Genomic DNA, 19,716 nt, shown 5'->3' with positions numbered 1-19,716 from the left:
TTTAGTCTATAGATGTCATTTTTAAGCACTGCACTTCACTGCAAAGAGAATAATGCAATGTTTATCACATGTGAGTGCTTAATGAATGTTTATAATTGTAATTACTATGAGGACCTCATTAAAGTTTCCTAAACATTAATGATAATGATGAATAATGAATAATAAAAATCAATGAAGAAATAGGATTATGTGCAAATTTACTCATTTAATAAGATGAAACAAAGGAGTTTAATTTTTAAAAATCAGTTAAAAATCTTTTGTAAAGAAAGATATCCATTTTCATCATAATGAAGCTGTTTCCAAGTTAGTTGAATCATTTCAAATGAATGGTTTACTCAAATTATTTATGTATTTCTAAACTTAGTACTACTTTTAGAACCCTAAATCAAATTTTTCTTCCCCTAAAAGATGAACACTTGTGAAAGGATGCTGAGAATGTTCAGAATGCATGATATAAGATAGTGGTAGAGACAATGGCAGAGAATTGATGAATTTTTTAATTCAATAAGTGCTTAGAGAGTGTTGACAATGTGCCAAGCCCTAGTCTAATATCAGAGAACTAAAGTTGAAAATATAGGTATCATCCCTACCCTCATGGAGTTTTCTGTCTTATTTGATGTTTCTCGAAGTGTGATCCACCTAATAGAAGACAGCTGATGAATTAGTTGGCTAGCACTGCATAGCAAATCACCCCAAAGCTCAGTGACTTAATAACAATAATCATGTATTATGGTCCTGTGGGCCAACAGACAGATCCCCTGATCTGGGCCAGGGTTGGCTGATTTTGCTTGGTCTCACTCATGTATTGGTGGTCAGCTTGTAGGTTGGCAGAGGGCTGGATGGTTTAGTAGGGCCTGTGTGCATCGGCTTTCCTCCACATGGTCTCTCATCCTTCAGCATGCTAGCCTGTGCTATTGAACTTGAACTCCCAAGGGACCAAGAAAATGAGCATAAGCAAGGAAGACTGCTTAAGGCCTAGGCTCAGAAGTAGCAAAATATCATTTTCCCCACATTCTATTGAACAAAGCAATTCACAAGGTAAGCACAAATTCAAAGATGAATACATAGGCTCTATTTCTTAATGGGAGGAGCTAAAAAGTCATGTTGCAAAAGGCATTGCTAGGGAGAGCAGTAGGGAACTGGGACCATTTTTGTAGTCAATCTAGGTGGTTTCTCAGTTTTAGTAAGGAATGTAATAGAAACATTTCTCTCACTTTTGACAAATTTGAGTTAAAATCTATTAATATTTCCACAGACATTCCTTTCCTTTCTTAAGAATTGTGGTCATATGTGGTGCAGAGGCCCTTGACATTTTGCCTCAGCATCATTTCCTTGACTAAGAAAACATTTTTTTGTGGGTGAATGTACTTTCACATCATTTGCAAGTAGTTGCTTACTCTCATGTGTTAAGTGTGCATTTTATATTATTCTCATTCTGTTAAGTTATATTCTCATTTTGGGATGTAAAGAAAAATCAATGGGCCAGGCGCAGTGGCTCATGCTTGTAATCCCAGCACTTTGGGAGGCCGAGGTGGGTGGATCACGAGGTCAGGAGATTGAGACAATGGTGAAACCCCGTCTCTACTAAAAATACAAAAAATTAGCCGGGCGTGGTGGCGGGTGCCTGTAGTCCCAGCTACTCAGAGAGGCTGAGGCAGGAGAATGGCGTGAACCCGGGAGGCGGAGCTTGCAGTGAGCCGAGATTGCGCCACTGCACTCCAGCCTGGGTGACAGAGCGAGACTCCGTCTCAAAAAAAAAAAAAAAAAATCAATGGCTTCAAGTGGTTCATTGAAGTGAAAAAGCAGCAATGAAAATAAAAATACTAACACAAATGCAATATCTCAGAATAAGATTGTAACTGAAATAGTGGATAAGACTCATATGAAACTCCCCCCTATCAATCTTTATATCTTGAAACAAGTGGAAAATGTGATGTTGCTAATGGGATACACAGCAATGATCAGCTAAACTTGGCTGATACTAGATCTGAGATCATTTGTCCTATACAGTATCCTGTACCCAACTCCCTGTCTGCATTGCTTTTAGTCATGAATATTTGCCCTAAGTGGAGTTGATGATGTTGGTGTTTTCATAATATTTTCAAATAATATCTTTGTATGCTTAGATAAATAATTGATCTTTTTCTAAAACAAGCAACAAATAATGCTTTCCAGGATGAAATCAATTAATTTTGCAGTTAAAGGTAGAAATAAACCCACAGCTACAGTCATTATTCAAAATTACATTTCTTGTAGTAAAAACTGTTGCAAATCACACTATCACACAGAAGCCTAAAAAACAAGCCAAAATAATAATGATACCTGTTATATTGGGGGAGAAAACAAAGAATATGCTATCAGCCAAATTCCCTTATCAGATGACTACCTTAGATGTTACATATCATCATTGGCATATTGTTTACTATCTGGAGTGTGCTGGAGAGATGTCTCACATTACAATTGGATGGCCCCATTCATGTGCAGACTTGGAATTGGTTTCTGGCACACGAGACACAAGGAAGAGTGCTTTATATATTTCATATTGTTGTCTACTTGATCATTCAATTTTCATTGAACGTTGTTTTGTGAGCCATAACACAGACAGAAAACAAGGCGCTGGGATCTACAGTGATAGAACCCCAACTGTGTTTGCATCAGGGAAAAGTGTGGCTGTTAAGATATAAAAGGTGGCAAAGAATTCTAAATCTCGGAGAATAATGGCTGGGTGGTCAGCTAAATGCTTCATGTTCCTAATAAAATTTTGAAAGAGGCCAGGCACGGCGGCTCACACCTGTAATCCCAGCACTTTGGGAGGCCGAGGCGGGCGGATCACGAGGTCAGGAGATCGAGACCATCCTGGCTAACACGGCGAAACCCCGTCTCCACTAAAAATACAAAAAAAATTAGACGGGTGTGTTGGCAGGTGCCTGTAGTTCCGGCTACTTGGGAGGCTGAGGCAGGAGAATGGCGTGAACCTGTGAGGTGGAGCTTGCAGTGAGCCAAGATCGCGCCACTGCACTCCAGCCTGGGCAACGAGCGAAACTCCATCTCAAAAAAAAAAAAAAAAAACTCTCACGACCCCCTGGAATATTGCTACTGACTTCATTCTGTTAAGCCTCAGCTCAGGAAACAAAAATTCTGCTACAAGTTAACACAACAAAAAGGAAGATTTATTTCTATAACTGGTAAAAATAGATTATCATCAAAATGGAAACACATAGTAATTTCTCAGAGAGAGTCTGCCCAGGAGCCCTGGGAGTTAATACTCCTATATCAGGGCAGACTCTCACCTAGCTGCACATGAGAATCACCTGTGGGCTTTTGAAAGGTGCCTGTGGCTTATGATTACCCTTTAATTGGTTGGGGTGGGGCCTGGGATTTGTCTGTTCTTTTTTTTTTTTTCTCCCAGGTGACTCTGGTTTGCAGCCAGGATGGAGAACAACTGGCATGTCTTGATTGTGTTTTGGCTTTGTGCACCTTGGAGTTGTATGCAGGAGGCAGAGCTTGCAGTGAGCCAAGATCGCACCACTGCACTCCAGCCTGGGCGACAGAAGGAGACTCCATCTCAAAAAAAAGAAAGAAAAGAAAGAAAGAAAAGAAAGAAAGGAAGTAAGGAAGGAAGGAAGGAAGGAAAAGAAAGAAAGAAAAAGAAAGAAAGAAAGAAAGTTGAAAGATAGAGTGAAAATTGTAACTTCAACAGAAATCTCTCTTAGCCTCCACCTAGCCAAATCATTGTTTTCACTCATTTTCTCCATTCTTACGGTCAACTCCATTCTTACTTCTGAGCCTACTGATCATCTCATCTCCTTGAAACATTTTCTTCTCTTTGTCTCCAGGACACCACTTTCCCTTGGTTCTCCTCCATCTTCACTGGCTGTTCCTTTTCAAGTCTTCCTCACTTCCCTATGCTTGTAACACTGTAGGGCCTTAGGGTTTAGTACCTGAACCTCATCTCATCTAGACTAATGGATTTATGTGAAACGGATGAACCCCAAGTTGATATTTATTACCTGGACCCCTCTTCTGAACTACAGAATAACTGCCTACTCTCCATCTCCACTTAGACTACAAGAAGACATTTCATTTTAACCATGCCCAAACTGAACTCTGGATCTCCACCCCAAACCTGCTCCACTGACATGCAGCCTTCCCCATCTTAGTTAATGCAATTTCAGCTTTCCGGTTGCTCAAGCCAAAATTTGGGGGTCATCCTTAACTCATCTCCATTTCCCCAACTCCAGTCCAAATCCTATCAGTCCTGTCTTCAAAATATATCTAGAATTTGGGCAATTCTCATCATTTCTGCTGCTAGCATGAAAGAGTTCTGGGTCTTAATTATTCACAAGACCTCTGACAGCAACTAGGAGTTATGCAGAAAACATACAACTGACAATGAAGCAAGGCATGAGTGAATGAATGAATTACCAGCATCAAAATATCAAGAGAAGTGAACTGACAGAACCATCCAGTTGTCAGCCACCCTTAACAGAATTCAATTAAATGAATAGTTTCTGAGCACTTAGCATGGGCCTGGCATGTAAAATTTTTTCAATTTTATTGAAGTATATTTTACATGCAAGAAAATGCACCCAATTTAAGAGTATTGTTCAATGAGTTTTGAAAAATGTATATATCCATGTATACAATCAACTCTTGAAAAATGTATATGTCCATGTGTACAATGAAACATTTCCATTGTTTTCTGAACATATTCCCCTAATTCACCCCCAAGCCAAGCAGACACTGACCCGCTCCCTGTCATTATAGATTAGTTTTGCCTGTTCTAGAATGTCATGTAAGGATAGTAATGTGATATGCATACTTTGTTTTTGTGTTTCTTGTATTTAGCTTAAGGTGCTTGAGATATGTCCATATTGCTGCATTTATTCATAGTTCCTTTCTTTATATATGAGTGGTTTTCTATTGTATTAATATAGCATAGCTTTTTATCCCTTCACCTCTCAGTGGATATTTGCATTTCTTCCATCTTGGGGCTACTATGAATAAAGCTGCTGTCTTAGTCCATTTTGTGTTGCTATAACATGTTTTCCCGGCCTAACTTATCAGAATTTACCCATTTTCACAGAGAGGGCTAAATGAACGTGAATTATGCCAATCTTGTAAAACAAAAAAAAACTTAGTCAGATTCAATCATGTTTTTAACCTTGTGTAGATGCTGCTACTCTGGACTCTTTCACTGCTGCTGGGAGCAGTCGCAGGTAAGAAAAAATATGAATATGGAGCTGGGAAAGATTCACTGTTCAACAGTCAAGAGGGCTATGGCAGCCGAATTCAAGGCATGATGTGGATGACAAGCAAAGAGAGGGAGATACATGGCTAACAGCACAAGTGCTTGGAGTAGGGTTGTCAGATAAAATCTAAGACGCCTAGTTAAATTTGCATTTCAGATAAATGGCAACTGTTTCCCACAAACATGTGATACATTTATATTGAACATGTTATTGCTTATTTGAAATTCAAATATATATGTACAAGTTAAATTTGAATATATTTATTGCTGTTGTTGTTAAATCTAGCCACTTTAGCTTGGGGTCAAGTGAGGGGTTTGAACCCTGGTTCTGCCACCTACAACTTTATTGTCCTGAGCAAAATCATTAACCCCTCTGTGCTTCAGAATCTTTGTAAAATGTAAAGAATAGGATTCCCCCTCTCCTGTGTTGTGAGAATTAGGTCAGATTAGTAAACCATCTTGCCTAGCACCTGGCACATGGTAAGATTTTGAGAAAAGCAACCCCCACAACAGCTACTACTCTTACTCCTACCATTAATCTAGATTTATCCTACCTAGGAAAGAGAACCCTTCTTTGGATTGTTCCTTTATGCAGTGACATTCAAGCCTAGAGTTGGGTTAAACCATGGATTTTTGGTTTGGTTGTTTGTGAACAGCTTCTTCATCACAGGAATGGAGATGACCTTCAGTACAGCCAGGATGGAGATACACGGGTTTTGTGGCCTTTCCATGAACTTAGGCTCTCCGTTCAAAGCCCAAAGTTATATGGGCTCAAAGCCCAAAATACCAAGGGCCCAAACAAAACATTTGAGTTTAGAGGCTAAAAGGAGTCTCAGATTGGAACGGGACAGAGACACAAGGGAAGTGAGGTGATCTTATGTGGTAGATTTTAGGAACAGTAGCCTGTATCTAACAGTGGCATTTTCTGTGAGTGTTTGGCTAAGAGGGTGTTTGCGGAAACAGAGGAGGAAAATCTGCCACAAAATGTAAATTAACTCACATTTTGGCAGAGAGGCTATTAAAAAGAGTGTTCAGGTTAAACTAATATCCTGGAAACACATCTAGGAGAGTGCAGGAACAGAAGTCTGTTACCCAAGACTTGGCTGCTTCAGCAATGATACCCTGTGGTCAGGAATTAAGGAAAGACCTCTCAAAATATTGCCCTGGGCTCCAGAAGATGTCAATACCTGTTTCCTTTTGTACACCAACGGGAACCCAAACGACTTCCAGGTATGCATGCTTTTTGTTTTCAGGACAAAGTTCCATCTGTTTTATGTAGTAAGGATATGGAATATACACATCTTCTAAAGAGAACAAATCAGATAACGGAATTGCATCTACAGACACTTTTAGGGCAGTGATCTGAACTGTTATTTTATGTAACTTTCTATAAAAAGTTCTTCAACTTCATATTATTTTTGTTCTACCTTCATGGTACCATTTAACAAATATTCTAAATATGAGGAGATTTATATATATTTTTACTCTATACATAGTAAAAATTCCCAACATTATATGTTTATATAATCTCCCAATTATATGTATATGTATCTCTATATTAGATGGGTAGGGTACAGATATATATATAGATACATGCACACATACACACAAACGCACAAAGCCTTCCATTGTGTGAAGAGAAGATCCTTACCACCAAGATTATAACAGATACATTATTCCAAGTTGAACAATTGCAAACATGTTGTGATGACCAGGAAATAGCAACATAGTGATGATTGAGAATAGCGTGGTTGTAATGGGAGAATCACTATTCAGAAGGATCCTGAATCCTAGCACTCCTCTGCTTACCACCTCCCTCCATGAACAAATGGCTCCATTGGCTACTATAAGAAACTGACATGAAACACTTTTCTGCCTAAACAAGAATTCATTGCAGGCATTTCCTGGGTCCAGGCAGTGGTTATTTAATAACTAATACACAGATGTTTCAAAATTTCAGCAAAAGTTCCTACCATACTGAAGCATTACAGCATGTCCCAGGCCCCTGTTTTTCACTGCTTTTTTTTTTTTTTTTTTTGACACAGGGTCTGCCAGGCACAGTGGTTCACGCCTGTAATCCCAGCACTTTGGGAGGCCGAGGTGGGCGAATCACCTGAGGTTGGGAGTTCAAGACCAGCCTGACCAATATGGAGAAACCCCATCTCTACTTAAAAAATACAAAAATTGGCCGGGCGCGGTGGTTCACGCCTGTAATCCCAACACTTTGGGAGGCCAAGGCAGGTGGATCACGAGGTCAGGAGATCAGGACCAGCCTGGCTAGCACGGTGAAACCCCGTCTCTACTAAAAATACAAAAAAAATTTAGCCAGGCATGGTGGTGGGCGCCTGTGGTCCCAGCTACTCGGGAGGCTGAGGCAGGAGAATAGCGTGATTCTGGGAGGTGGAGCTTGCAGTGAGCCGAGATCGCGCCACTGCACTCTAGCCTGGGTGACAGAGCGAGACTCTGTCTCAAAAAAAAAAAAAAAAAAAAAAATTAGCTGAGCGTGGTGGCGCATGCCTGTAATCCCAGCTACTGGGGAGGGTGAGGCAGGAGAATCGTTTGAACCCAGGAGGTGGAGGCTGAAATGAGCCGAGATAGCGCCATTGCACTCCAGCCTGGGCAACAAGAGCAAAACTCCGTCTCAAAAAATAAAAAAATAAAAAAAAATTGGCCAGACGCGGTGGCTCACGCCTGTAATCCCAGCGCTTTGGGAGGCCAAGGTGGGCAGATGACGGGGTCAGGAGTTCGAGACCAGCCTGACCAACATGGTGAAACCCCCATCTCTACTAAAAATATAAAAATTAGCTGGACATCGTGGCATGTGCCTGTGATCCCAGCTACTCAGGAGGCTGAGGCAGGAGAATCGCTTGAACTCGGGAGGTGGAGGTTGCAGTGAGCCGAGATTGTGCCACTGCCCTCCAGCCTAGGCGACAGAGCAGGACTCTGTCTCAAAAAATAAATAAATAAATAATAAAAATAAAATAAAGACACAGAGTCTCACTGTCATGCACAGGCTGGAGTGCAGTGCCTCAATCAAAGCTCACTGAAGCCTCAAACTCCTGAGCTCAAGGGATCCTCTAACCTCAGCCTCCCAAGTAGTTGGGACTACAGGTGCACACCACCATGCCTGCTTAATTGAAAAAAAAAAATTCTTTTTTTAAGACAGGCTTTCCTTATGTTGCCCCAGCTTGTCTTGAACTCCTGGTCTGAAGGGATATTTTCCCATAGCTGGGATTACAGGCCGGAGCCATTGCACCAGGCTCTCTTTCATTACTTTTCAATTTTCATGTGATGTGCTGAGAGATCTCATCTTGCCTGAACAAACTCTTTTTCTTGATTTTCACTTACTACTCTTTGATCTCCTCTGATAGCAATAACTTGGGAAACCGTGTAGGTTTTCATTTTTGGCTTCTGTTGTTTCAATAGCAGTGATCCTATTTTCTTTAATTTGCCTTTGGCTATGTGCCTGTTATAAAGAATGAAAAGAAAGAAAATCAAATAGAATAAATTTTCCTAGTAACTGCTAGTGCTTGAGGAACATTATTATTAATTCACTTATTCAAGTGTTTATTCATGTATTCATCACATTTCTTTGACCTACTGTGGCACAAATGGAGAAGTCCTTTCTTCAGGTGTCAAGAAGAAAGACATAAGGTTCCTCCTAAGCCCGTACGGTTTCGGGTCTGCCTGTGGCTCAAACCAAGGGCAGAACGAGTCAACTCCAGAGCATATCCATTGATCCTGAAGACAGATGAGCACCCTAGAGTCCATACATTTTGCAAGCTTAAACACAAGCAGTAAAACCACAATTTGTCTTCCAAAATAATTTAAAGCTGACAATTACTGGAGGTAGTAATAGATTTTTATACAACAGTGAAAAAGGAAATGTGATTCTTAGCTCTAAAGGAATATAGTTTTCTTAGTGAATACAATTTATTTCTGAGATCCCAAAAGCAGTTGTGTTTTTCTTGTATTTGGTTTAGCTTTGACAACACTGTTGTATTTAGATGAAGAAACAAGGAGATTAAACTAGAAGAATAAAGGTCCTGGATTCCCGTCCTGATTCTCTCCTTAGCCAACCATGATATTAGTAAAATCAAACTCAGTCCAGGATATCAGAAGTGCTGTGCCCTATGCACACTTTTATGTTGCCATTCAAGAGTAGCCAGACTGGATTCAAGACAATCATTTCCTTGCTTTGGATATTTCCTGCTGTAAAATGAAAAAGTTGGAGATCATTTCCGAGATTGCTTTATCATTTCCAAATTATGTTTAGAAAAAAATGAGGATATGTATAAACATAGTCAAATAAACAAAACTCCTGCCCAAACAAACATTCATGAAACCATAATTGACCCTCATTAAACAAGTCTTCCAGTAGATATCAAGTAAGTTATATTTTCTATTGAAATAACTCTTCAGTGATGTACAATAAAATACATTCATCGAAAAGCTTTGCTTAGTCTTTCAATCATGGAAAAGCTTATTTCCTTACCTTCAATATGTTTATATAAGACAACCTAAAATAATCTTTTATTCATTCAGTAAATATTTACTGAGCACCTACTGTGTGCAAGAATCTGTTATAAGAATTGGATATAGCAGTGAACAAGGCAAACAATGTCCTTAGTTGCATCCTAGTAAGGGACAATGTCTTGTGACATTTAAGATGACCTAAGGAACAACCCATCATACCACATTTTGTACATTTTTTGAAGTAAATGTCTATGTATCTATTACAGTAGAAATCCAAAGATGCCAGTTCCCATTGTGGTCAAACCTCTAGCATAGAGCTGATGTTAAACTTCAAGAGGGATTCCATATCCACAAAAGACTAGAAGTTTTGTCAATTGCATTGGGGTTAAAATGATATTGTGTAGGCCAAGAAGAGAATTTATCCTAGTCTGCAAATGTGTTAACTAGTAATTAATAAAGATCCCAAATTACATATCTACTTATTGTCTTTTTTACCAGAATCTGTTTCAGCTGGGAAGTGTGAACTGTATCTGTGTGGACTGGAATAGTGGCTCCCGAGCTGCATACACACAAGCCTCGCAGAACATCCAGATTGTGGAAGAAGAAGTGGCATATTTTGTTGATGTCCTTCAAGTAAGTATACTCAGGTTATACAAAAACCCATACACATTGCTCTCTGAATCTTCTTTCAAAAAAAATCCATGGGTATGATCAATGACAAAGCCATTTTCAGCAATTTCTCTTTCCCCTTAGTTGAAAGAAAACTGCAGGCCGGGCACACGGTGGCTCACGCCTTTAATCCCAGCACTTTGGGAGGCCGAGGCAGGCGGATCACGAGGTCAGGAGATTGAGACCATCCTGGCTAACACAGTGAAATCCCATCTCTACTAAATATACAAAAAATTAGCTGGGCGCGGTGGCGGGCGCCTGTAGTCCCAGCTACTCGGGAGGCTGAGGCAGGAGAATGGCGTGAACCCGGGAGGCAGAGCTTGCAGTGAGCCAAGATCCCGCCACTGCGAGACTCCGTCTCAAAAAAAAAAAAAAAAAAAAAAAGAAAACTACAAAAAAATCTAGCTTTGGGCATCATCAATAACCTTTGTTGGGTCAATAAACTAGTGCTGTTTATTTGTTTGTTTTGATTCAAGCAATCAAGCAATTAGGTAGGTTATTTCTAATAAATTCCATGAGTGTTTAATTTTACCAGTTATAACCAAGTTGACATGATAATGTCAACCTCAAAATTAAACTAGCTTTTTGTTTTTGTGTCTTGAAGAGAAGCACAATGATAATAAGCTGATAACCAAAAATACAGAAAATGTTATATTTGAATGTGCTTAAGTAATTGCCTTCTTTATTACTTTCAAATCCAAACACTTGCTTCATCACCTCTGGGTAACAACTCCTCATGTCCATCAGGGGTTCGTTCTACATAGTAAAATCTCAAAGTAGAGCCCCTACCACCAGTTCTGAAATTCAATTCATTTCCCTTCCTCATTATGACTGTGAAAGAGAAACATGAAAATCATTTACTTTGCATGGGAATTACCGAAGGGGGCCACGACACCTGGCTGATGAGGGTCAGGCTCATTAGCAATGCTATTGATGCACAATATAATTAATTATACAAATTTTGAGCCCTTGGGTTTAATTCTGTTTATTCCATTAGGTTGGTGCAAAAATAATTGCAGTTTTCATCATTACTTTTAAGGCCAAAACCGCAATTACTTTTGCACCAACCTAATATTATTTATGGTATTTATTCTATAAATGAAACTTGTTCTTTGTATATCCCTGTCAATGGGAAGTAGACATAAATGAATAAAATCTCTGGATGTCCTTAATGCACATTTGAGTCACATGTAGTATTAAACAGGGTGCTATAGACAAAAGATGAATATCATTAAAAAAATACAAGGACTCTAAAGGTTCTGATTTCTGATCATGTGGCCCAATTCAGAAAATGTAAAAAGGTAAAATACTTATTGAATGAATATTTATACTTGCGTACCTATACTTTTGATCATAGATAAGTATTTTAATAGAGATAAAGCATTTGAGGACTTAAGAAAAATGGATTTGTAAATGAAAACGTCTAAAGTCTACCTTAGTTACCATCACATATGTATGCATCAGGTAAATGTTCAAACTTGCTCTGGAAATAATAATGAACAAAAAAATTAGTGTATGTAAATCTAAACTATGTCTACAGGATGCTAATGAACATGAGCAATTTTTCTTGAATGTTGACCTTTAAACTATGTAATTATGGACATGTGGATATTTCTGTATAATCTTATAGTTACCAAGATTTTTTTGTCATCTTGTTTGGTATTTTCTAGATATCTAGGTTGGATTCTTATATCTAATCTTGAAAATTATATATCTGTTGCTTGGGTTTTTTTAAAAGACTATTCACTATAAATTTATTGAAATAAAAAAATTTTAATGTATGCCACTTAGAAGTAACATTTCAGTAATTAAAATGCCCAGTGAAGTCAAAATTACCAAGGATATATATTTTAGTGACTAAGAGAGAGGATTTGAATCCTGGTTTTAACATTAAGTAGCTGAATGACTTTGGGTAAAATACTTCAATTCTCTAAGGCAGGTTTTTCATTTGTAAATGTAAATATTAATGGTACACTCAACATTCTTGGTGGGAGGCCTTAAAGAGATGATATATATTGGATGCCTAGGTTAAAGCCAAAAATGTAATAATTAGCATTCAACAAATGCTAGCTATGAGGGTGCACATTTTATTTCCACTATAGCTTGCAAATACAGTGAGTATGGAAACTACCTCTCGCCTTTCTTTGGTTTAACTTTATTTTTATATTTTTCAACTTCTGTAGTCTAGAAACCATGTGAGAGGAAGTTCTGTTCACCCTCACATTTCGTTAGGAGGCTGCTGACATGTGATTACTAAATCTTACTGCTAATAAAATTAATGGTGGAGCGATACATTCTTGTCTTTTGTCATCAATTTCCATTATTCTCAATGAAACTTTTCAATATGGTCTCAAGAACCATACATGACTGTTGAATTTTGCTACCTTTTGAACTTGGGAATACTGTTTACATGATACTGTCATCAGTTTCGTTATTAATATTACTGATGTCATTCTGATCACGTAAGCAGACTTCCAGGTCCAAAATGACCCCTTCTGGATAGGTCCATGAGGAAAGTACCAACCATTGCCACTTTTCCCACATCTTTAGTTCTGCGTCTGTTCCACATCAGACGTCTCAGGAGAGATGCCACACAAGGAGATGAGGACTGTATAGAATCGATAATTCCTAACTCATCCCCCTATCCCTGTGAAAGCAACTATGTAGGTTATTTCTAATAAATTCCATGAGTGTTTGTTTTAATTTTACCAGTTATAACCAAGTTGACATGACAATGTCAACGTCAAAATTAAACCAGACCTCTCATCTCTCTGCAGTCTGTTTGATCTTTTTAAAGCACAAATTGATCATCCTCCCAATGGTCCCCAGGACAAAATCCACATTCCTTAATGAGCTTTGTGAGGTCCTTTATGTTCTAGTTGTCACCTTGGACTCCAGCCCTCATCTCTCACCATGCTCCTTCTGGAACTCTACATTTTGGCCTTGTCCCCCAAAAGGGCCTTGACCTCTGATGCGGCTGGATGTTGCCATGAATGGTTCCTCTTCCCCGGATGTTCTTTTCCTTATCTTCCTGTCTGTTCAACTCCTACTGATTCTTAAATATCTGAGTAGACAGCATTTCTTCCAGGAAATCTTTCCTCACCTCCATTACCCCTACCCCCTAAGACTTGATAAGGGGCTTCCCAGCAATAATCCTACTGCACCCGGAAATGTTCCCACCTCAACTCTTGACTCTCCATATCATAATTGCTGGTTCATTTCTCTGTATATCCCATTTCTAAACTTCTTAAGGGGTTTGCCTATTGCCTACATGCCTGGCATGTAGTAGAAGAGCACATAAATATTTTTTGAATGACTTTCCCACTAATGGAAACAATGAATGGATCAACTAGGGTCAAGTATTTAAAATTAGGCCATGTCCAAACAATAACATCCTAAGAAAGAAAAGCATATTTGTGTTAGGTCTTAAAAAGTGGATAGAGAGCACCAGGCGTGGTGGCGCATGCCTGTAATCAAGACACCAGTTTGTTGGAGCTCTGCAAATTCTTACCCAATCCATTGGGATAATCTTAGAGTTATCAGCCTATACTTGTCAGAGTACTTTCCATGAATCTCCATAAAGCTGAAGCTTGGTAAGGTTATAGTTGCTTGCAAAAAGCTTTCAGAAAACAATTAACTGGCCGGGCGCAGTGGCTCACTTTGGGAGGCCAAGGCAGGCGGATCACTTGAGGCCAGGAGTTCGAGACCAGCCTGGCCAACGTGATGAAACCCTGTCTCTACTAAAAATACAAAAACTAGCCAGGCATTGTGGTGTGCACTTGTAGTCTCAGCTACTCAGGAGGCTGAGGCAGGGGAACCGCTTGAACCCGAGAGGCTGAGGCTGCAGTGAACTGAGATCTGCCACTGCCCTCCAGCCTGGGCGACAGAGCAAGACTCTGTCTCAAAAAAAAGAAAAGAAAAGAAAACAATTAACTATTTAAAGATCTGTGCATGAGTAACAGAACTTAAAATGGCCATCGCTGAAAGTTGAGAATTCATTATAACAGTGACACAATTCACAAGGAAGTGTGGTTGTTTTGTAGCACATAACATTTTAACATAATAACCAAAATTACAACTGCTAACACATTAGATTTTTAAGAATTTAGTAGTTTGTGGAACACATATTAACAACACATTTATACAAATATAACTCAAAGAAGGTTAAATATAATTTCTTATTTACAATGTTTCCCATATAACTTAACATATTTAATAATCCTAAGTTGTTTAATATCTCTCTTTCTTTGAGAAGCTCCAGGGACCCTCTGGTATGTCCCCAAAGTTATTCTGAGATCAAAACACTTAATTTAGAATTTCAGAAGTTTGTAAGAAATGTCAAAAGACCTAAAACGTTTTCTTAAATAGGATATTGGCCATTATGAAACAACTAAAGGTAAGTACAGAAAAGTTACATAGTTTTTAAAAGCTTAACTCATTTACTATTAAGAAGACAGTTTGTTATGGCTTCTGGGCAGTATTCAGAGAGGAGAATTGTAGGAGACAAGACTAGGACGGTCCTTGAGTAAGCATTCATTCCTTCCACAAACGTGCTGAGCACCTACCATATGTGAGGCACTCTGCTAGGCACTGGAGACGCACAAGTGAGCAAAAAAAAAGACCCAGTTCCTGGTGTCCAAGGTCCATGGCAGCTGGATGATGAGGACTTCATCATGGACAAGCAGAGGTCCCGAAAAGTGGCTTCAGCCAAGTTTTGGGTGTAAATCAACCATTTTGATACTTGCATGGAGAGCAAGTTCTGATTATTTCATTATCTAATCGTCATTCAAGTTTGCAGAACTTCACAGCACCCAGATTCTGAAGGCTGGGGTTGTTCTGGAAATGCCAAGAACCCCTACAGAGGAGTGCAGACTTTTGGACCTAATGCACTCCAACGGGCACCAGGGTTTGTCTGGCCTCAGTGAGATCTACCAGCAGTCATCAAGGGCTTTGAGAACTCTAGGTGAAACTTAGAAGCTGAATTCACTTCCCACAGACAGGTATCTCTAATAAAAGAAAAAGAAATCAATAGCTGACTAATGATGAGGCAAGGTCTTGTACCCTGCTACCATTACAACACACAGAGGGAGTCTGCCAGTTCATGGGAGACTTAGAAACATAGTTCAATGTAATACAGTCTGAGTCTATGCTCTGGAAGAGATTTAAAAACCAGCTTTCTCAAAACAAACATTTCTCTAAAATTAAGGCACTCTGAAAACCCACCTTGAACCCAACTCTATCATTCCCCCAGAATTAAAATTGAAGGAGCAAACAAGAACAGAGCTGATCGCCTGAAGGAAAGCAGATATTTGGGCTCCATCTACACATATATGTATAACAGATAATAGCTGATGACTTCACTCTTTACTTTTGTGACCTTCGGTGAGTCATACGTCTCGAAGGCCTGAGAGCTGTCTGGTGGACATGAAGTCATGGTTGCAAAAAGAGATCCACAGATTTGTATGTCTATGAATCCTTACTTGTGATCCTGAAACTGGATGTAAGTTCATTCAAAATATTCCAGTTGTTGGCCAGGCGCGGTGGCTCACGCCTGTAATCCCAGCACTTTAGGAGGCTGAGGCGGGCGGATCACGGGGTCAGGAGATCGAGACCATCCTGGCTAACATGGTGAAACCTCGTCTCTACTAAAAATACAAAAAATTAGCCGGGCATGGTGGCGGATGCCTGTAGTCCCAGCTACTTGGGCGGCTGAGGCAGGAGAATGGCATAAACCTGGGAGGTGGAACTTGCAGTGAGCTGAGATCGCCCCACTGCACTCCAGCCTGGGCGACAGAGCGAGACTTCATCTCAAAAAAAAAAAAAAAAAAAAAAAAAAAAAAATTTCCAGTTGTTATTGTTGTTTGAAAGCCTCACCCAGAAATCTTTCCATCTGGTATGGAATGAATAAATTGTTCTGACAGCCTCTGAAGGAGAAGCAGCTTGAACCTCAACCTTGCTAGAGGCTTAATTAAATCCCCTAGAGCATTTAAACAGGAGCCAGTGCACTGGAGCACAGTGTATATTGACTGATGCGGGGAGTTTCCTCATTGTCTTAGGAAAGGGTGTGCGCGAACCTGATGCTGTGTGCCGAAGAATAGTAACAGTGAGTGCAACAGGTGCTGCTGTCCCTGACTCCCAGGCCTGGCTTGGGTTCCTATTTTGGTTAGCTACTGCTGCATAACAAACTATCCCCAATTCAGTGGCTTAAAGCAGTAAGCATTTATTCATGCCAAGAAATCTGAGTTTGCTGGGTGGTTCTTCTGGTCTTGGTTGGATTTACTCATGCCTCTGTGGTTACAGTGGGTTCAGTAGGCAGTGCCACTAATCTTGGCTGGGTCCTTTACATACTTGGGGGCCAGCTGGCTTTGAGTTGTTCGAAGATGTTGCTGTTACCACACTTAATGACCAAATCAAGTCATACCACGTCTAGCTCAGATTCAAGAGGTGGAGACATAAACTCCAGTTCTTGATGGAAGGAGCTGCAAGATCACATTGCAAAGGGTGTGTGTAGAGGAGGAAGGGATGAAGAACTGTGACCACCTTCCCAATCCATCATCAAGTCTAGCCTGTTTCTCCATCCCGGGGAAGCCCGGAAGTGGGGAGGAAACAGGTCAGGGGCCAAGAGGGTTTTCACATTTTCTCTTTTGACTCATTCTGTGTATCCCTCTTGTTCCACATGGTTGACATCCATTGAAGCTTGCTGATTACTAGCTCAGCACGACTGAATATTCAACAACTCTGTACAGCCTGAATTCAAATCTTACCTCATCACTGGTTAGTTGTGTGACTTTTTAGGCAATCAACTTATCTCTCTGTGCCTCAGTTCCCACATTTATAAAGAGAGGCTTATGGGGTTGTTTTAAGACTAATTAGGTAATAAACGTAAGGTGCTTGGAATTCTGACTGTACTTGGCAAGACTTCGTAACAGTTGGCAGCTATTCTTTATGATTCCAGGAGTCCTTTCCATTTTCTTAAGAGGAAGGCCCTTAGGCCTGCACCCTTGTGTTTTGGTTATTTAGGATTGAGAACTTTGATACTGAGGCATATTTAACTTGGCAAGGGGAGACACTCATGGTGTTTGCCTTGTGAAGGCTTATCTGCCTTGCTGTGTGAACTGGCTGGGCTGCTCACAGATGCAGCGGTCTCTGGTTATATCATGATGGACTTACAGGGGCCAAGAATTATCTGCAGGTGTGCAACCTTCAGAGGACCTGGGGAAATTCAACAGACATGACATGGGCCTCTGGGGTCTCCTGAACCCAACTATTGAGATTATAGTGGCATAATGCAACCATTGCCATTGTTTTAAAGTGTTGTCTTTTGGATTGGTTCATTGCATAGCAATAGATAAGTGGAATAGGCAGTTAATGGGAGGATTGTGGTCAGAGGCTACTGTGGGGGCTGTTGAATTTTTCTCCAAAGCTCAGATGCCCAGTATTCCTAGTCTTCGAAAGAGAGAGAGGAAAATTGAGAGAGAGAGAGAGAGAGAAGAGGTTTTCTTAATCAGAGATTTCTCTTTACTTTCAACTATTTGCAGGTATTTTCATCTATTCTAAGTGAGAAATACTATCCTCTATTATTAGGGTTTGCTGCTGTGTCCCTATTGAGACTTGTAAGTTATTTGGTGATGAAATATAAAATTGAAAAGTGGGGGCCCTTTCAGCTCACAAGTACATGCATAGTTACATAGGTACAAGGTTGGTGACTTCACTCCCTCCTTTAACCAAGCATTCTGTCATCTTTTCAGACTTGTGGAAAGACTTGACAGCTATTATTAATCTTGTTTTGTGTATTTGGGCAGATCAAAGTATTAAGCGTGCACAGCATGGGCTATCATCACCTGCTGTTTTCTTGAAGTAGTGTCCAAATGATAAGGCTGGAATATATATTTTTAGAAAGGCCTGGATACTCGATCTGGTGGGAGGGAACATCTGGAACATTAGACAGGGTAAGTCACCTTTGCAACTCCTTTCCCCCTGCTGTGACGTACAGGTGAGGCAAACAGTACTGAAGTCCAGGGCATCAGTGCTCACTGCTCTGGCAATGCCCCGTGAGACTGAGTTATGTTTAAATTTATTGTAGATGCTGATCTTCTGGGCAATCACACTTTTCCTGCTGGGAGCAGCCAAAAGTAAGAAACACCACTCCTGCCCTGTAGGAAGGGCTTAAACTTAAGCTCTCAGCCCTGGCCAGAGAAAGCTTTAACTGTGGCAGAGCTCCCAGCAGCTCCAGGGTACCAGAGAGAAGAGGTGGGCTGACACTCTCTGCCTGGGAGAGTAGGCTGGGCAGTTTAAGGGGGACCCGTTTCTGGGGATCCCCCAAGTGGCCTACCTTCATGTTCGGGGTGCCCAAGGCCAGACATTTCTAGGTAAAGCATGAAACATCTGCCTGAGTTAACATATCGACTTATCAATGCCCATGATCACATTGGTCGAATAAATGTATCAGAAGAGCTAGGAATGGGACTTAGAACTTTCCAGTTTTGATGGTAGTTCTAAACAAAGGCACCAATGGTGTCCATGTGGGATTCAATGGGACTGATACCAGGCCAGTAGGTGGGCACTGGGGTCAAGAAGAGAGTGGGAGGGGCTGCAGTAGGTTCATCCATTGTCTTCAGACTGTCACTGAACAGAAGAGTGACCAGACCTGAACAGCAGTGACACCCCAGAGCACACCTCGAGAGCAAATCCTTGAGCAGATTCAACCTTTCTCTGTAGGAAAAGAAGTTTGCTATGAGGACCTCGGGTGTTTTTCTGACACTGAGCCCTGGGGCGGGACAGCAATCAGGCCCCTAAAAATTCTCCCCTGGAGCCCTGAGAAGATCGGCACCCGCTTCCTGCTGTACACCAATGAAAACCCAAACAACTTTCAAGTGAGAACTCTGTCATTTAAATGTCACTGTAACTGGGCACGGGGCTACGACCACCCTGCAGACCACGGATACCTTATCTCTGTGCCCTCTTCCTCCACCATGCCCCACCTCCATCCCTCAAGCTGCCCCCCAAGACCTGGCTAGACCTAGACAGAGCAGGTCTTTAGTAATGTTGGCTTGAATGAATGAATGGTTCACGCATTTGCCAGAACCTGTAGCTACTGTGTGATTCTGGTCTGGGGCAAACAGCTTACTGTCTAACAAGAACCACAGGGAAGGTAAGACCTCAAACCACAATCCAGGCCTAGTGGAAGCAGTGATTACTCACCTGGAGAGATGCTGCAGGAAAGGGGAGATCAGGGTGGGCTTCATGGAAGAGGTGGCTTTTTGCTAAGCTTTGAAAAGTAGAGGCATTGGGACAGGTGGAGATGAGGAAGGAAAAAGATA

General features: G+C 40.6%; 1 protein-coding gene across 3 annotated transcripts in view; it reads left to right on the top strand.

The window, feature by feature from the left end:
- The first annotated feature begins 5,173 nt into the window (after positions 1–5,173).
- LOC100582085 (inactive pancreatic lipase-related protein 1) overlaps positions 5,174–19,716 on the top strand; it is a 31,405-nt gene continuing 16,862 nt past the window's right edge. The window contains exons 1-3 of one of the 3 annotated variants that reach the window (XM_003254991.2): positions 18,315–18,345; positions 18,480–18,528; positions 19,115–19,269. In XM_003254991.2, the coding sequence (XP_003255039.2) occupies positions 18,480–18,528; positions 19,115–19,269 (204 nt within the window). In that variant the 5' untranslated portion in view covers positions 18,315–18,345. Of the gene's footprint in view, positions 5,220–18,314; positions 18,390–18,479; positions 18,529–19,114; positions 19,270–19,716 lie in introns of those variants that run through there. The other 2 variants (XM_003254992.2, XM_003254993.2) reach the window with 2 other exon arrangements.

The sequence above is a fragment of the Nomascus leucogenys genome, chromosome 3 (assembly GCF_006542625.1).
Source record: "Nomascus leucogenys isolate Asia chromosome 3, Asia_NLE_v1, whole genome shotgun sequence".
Classification (NCBI taxonomy): domain Eukaryota; kingdom Metazoa; phylum Chordata; class Mammalia; order Primates; family Hylobatidae; genus Nomascus; species Nomascus leucogenys.
This window is presented reverse-complemented; position numbering and strand designations above follow the sequence as displayed.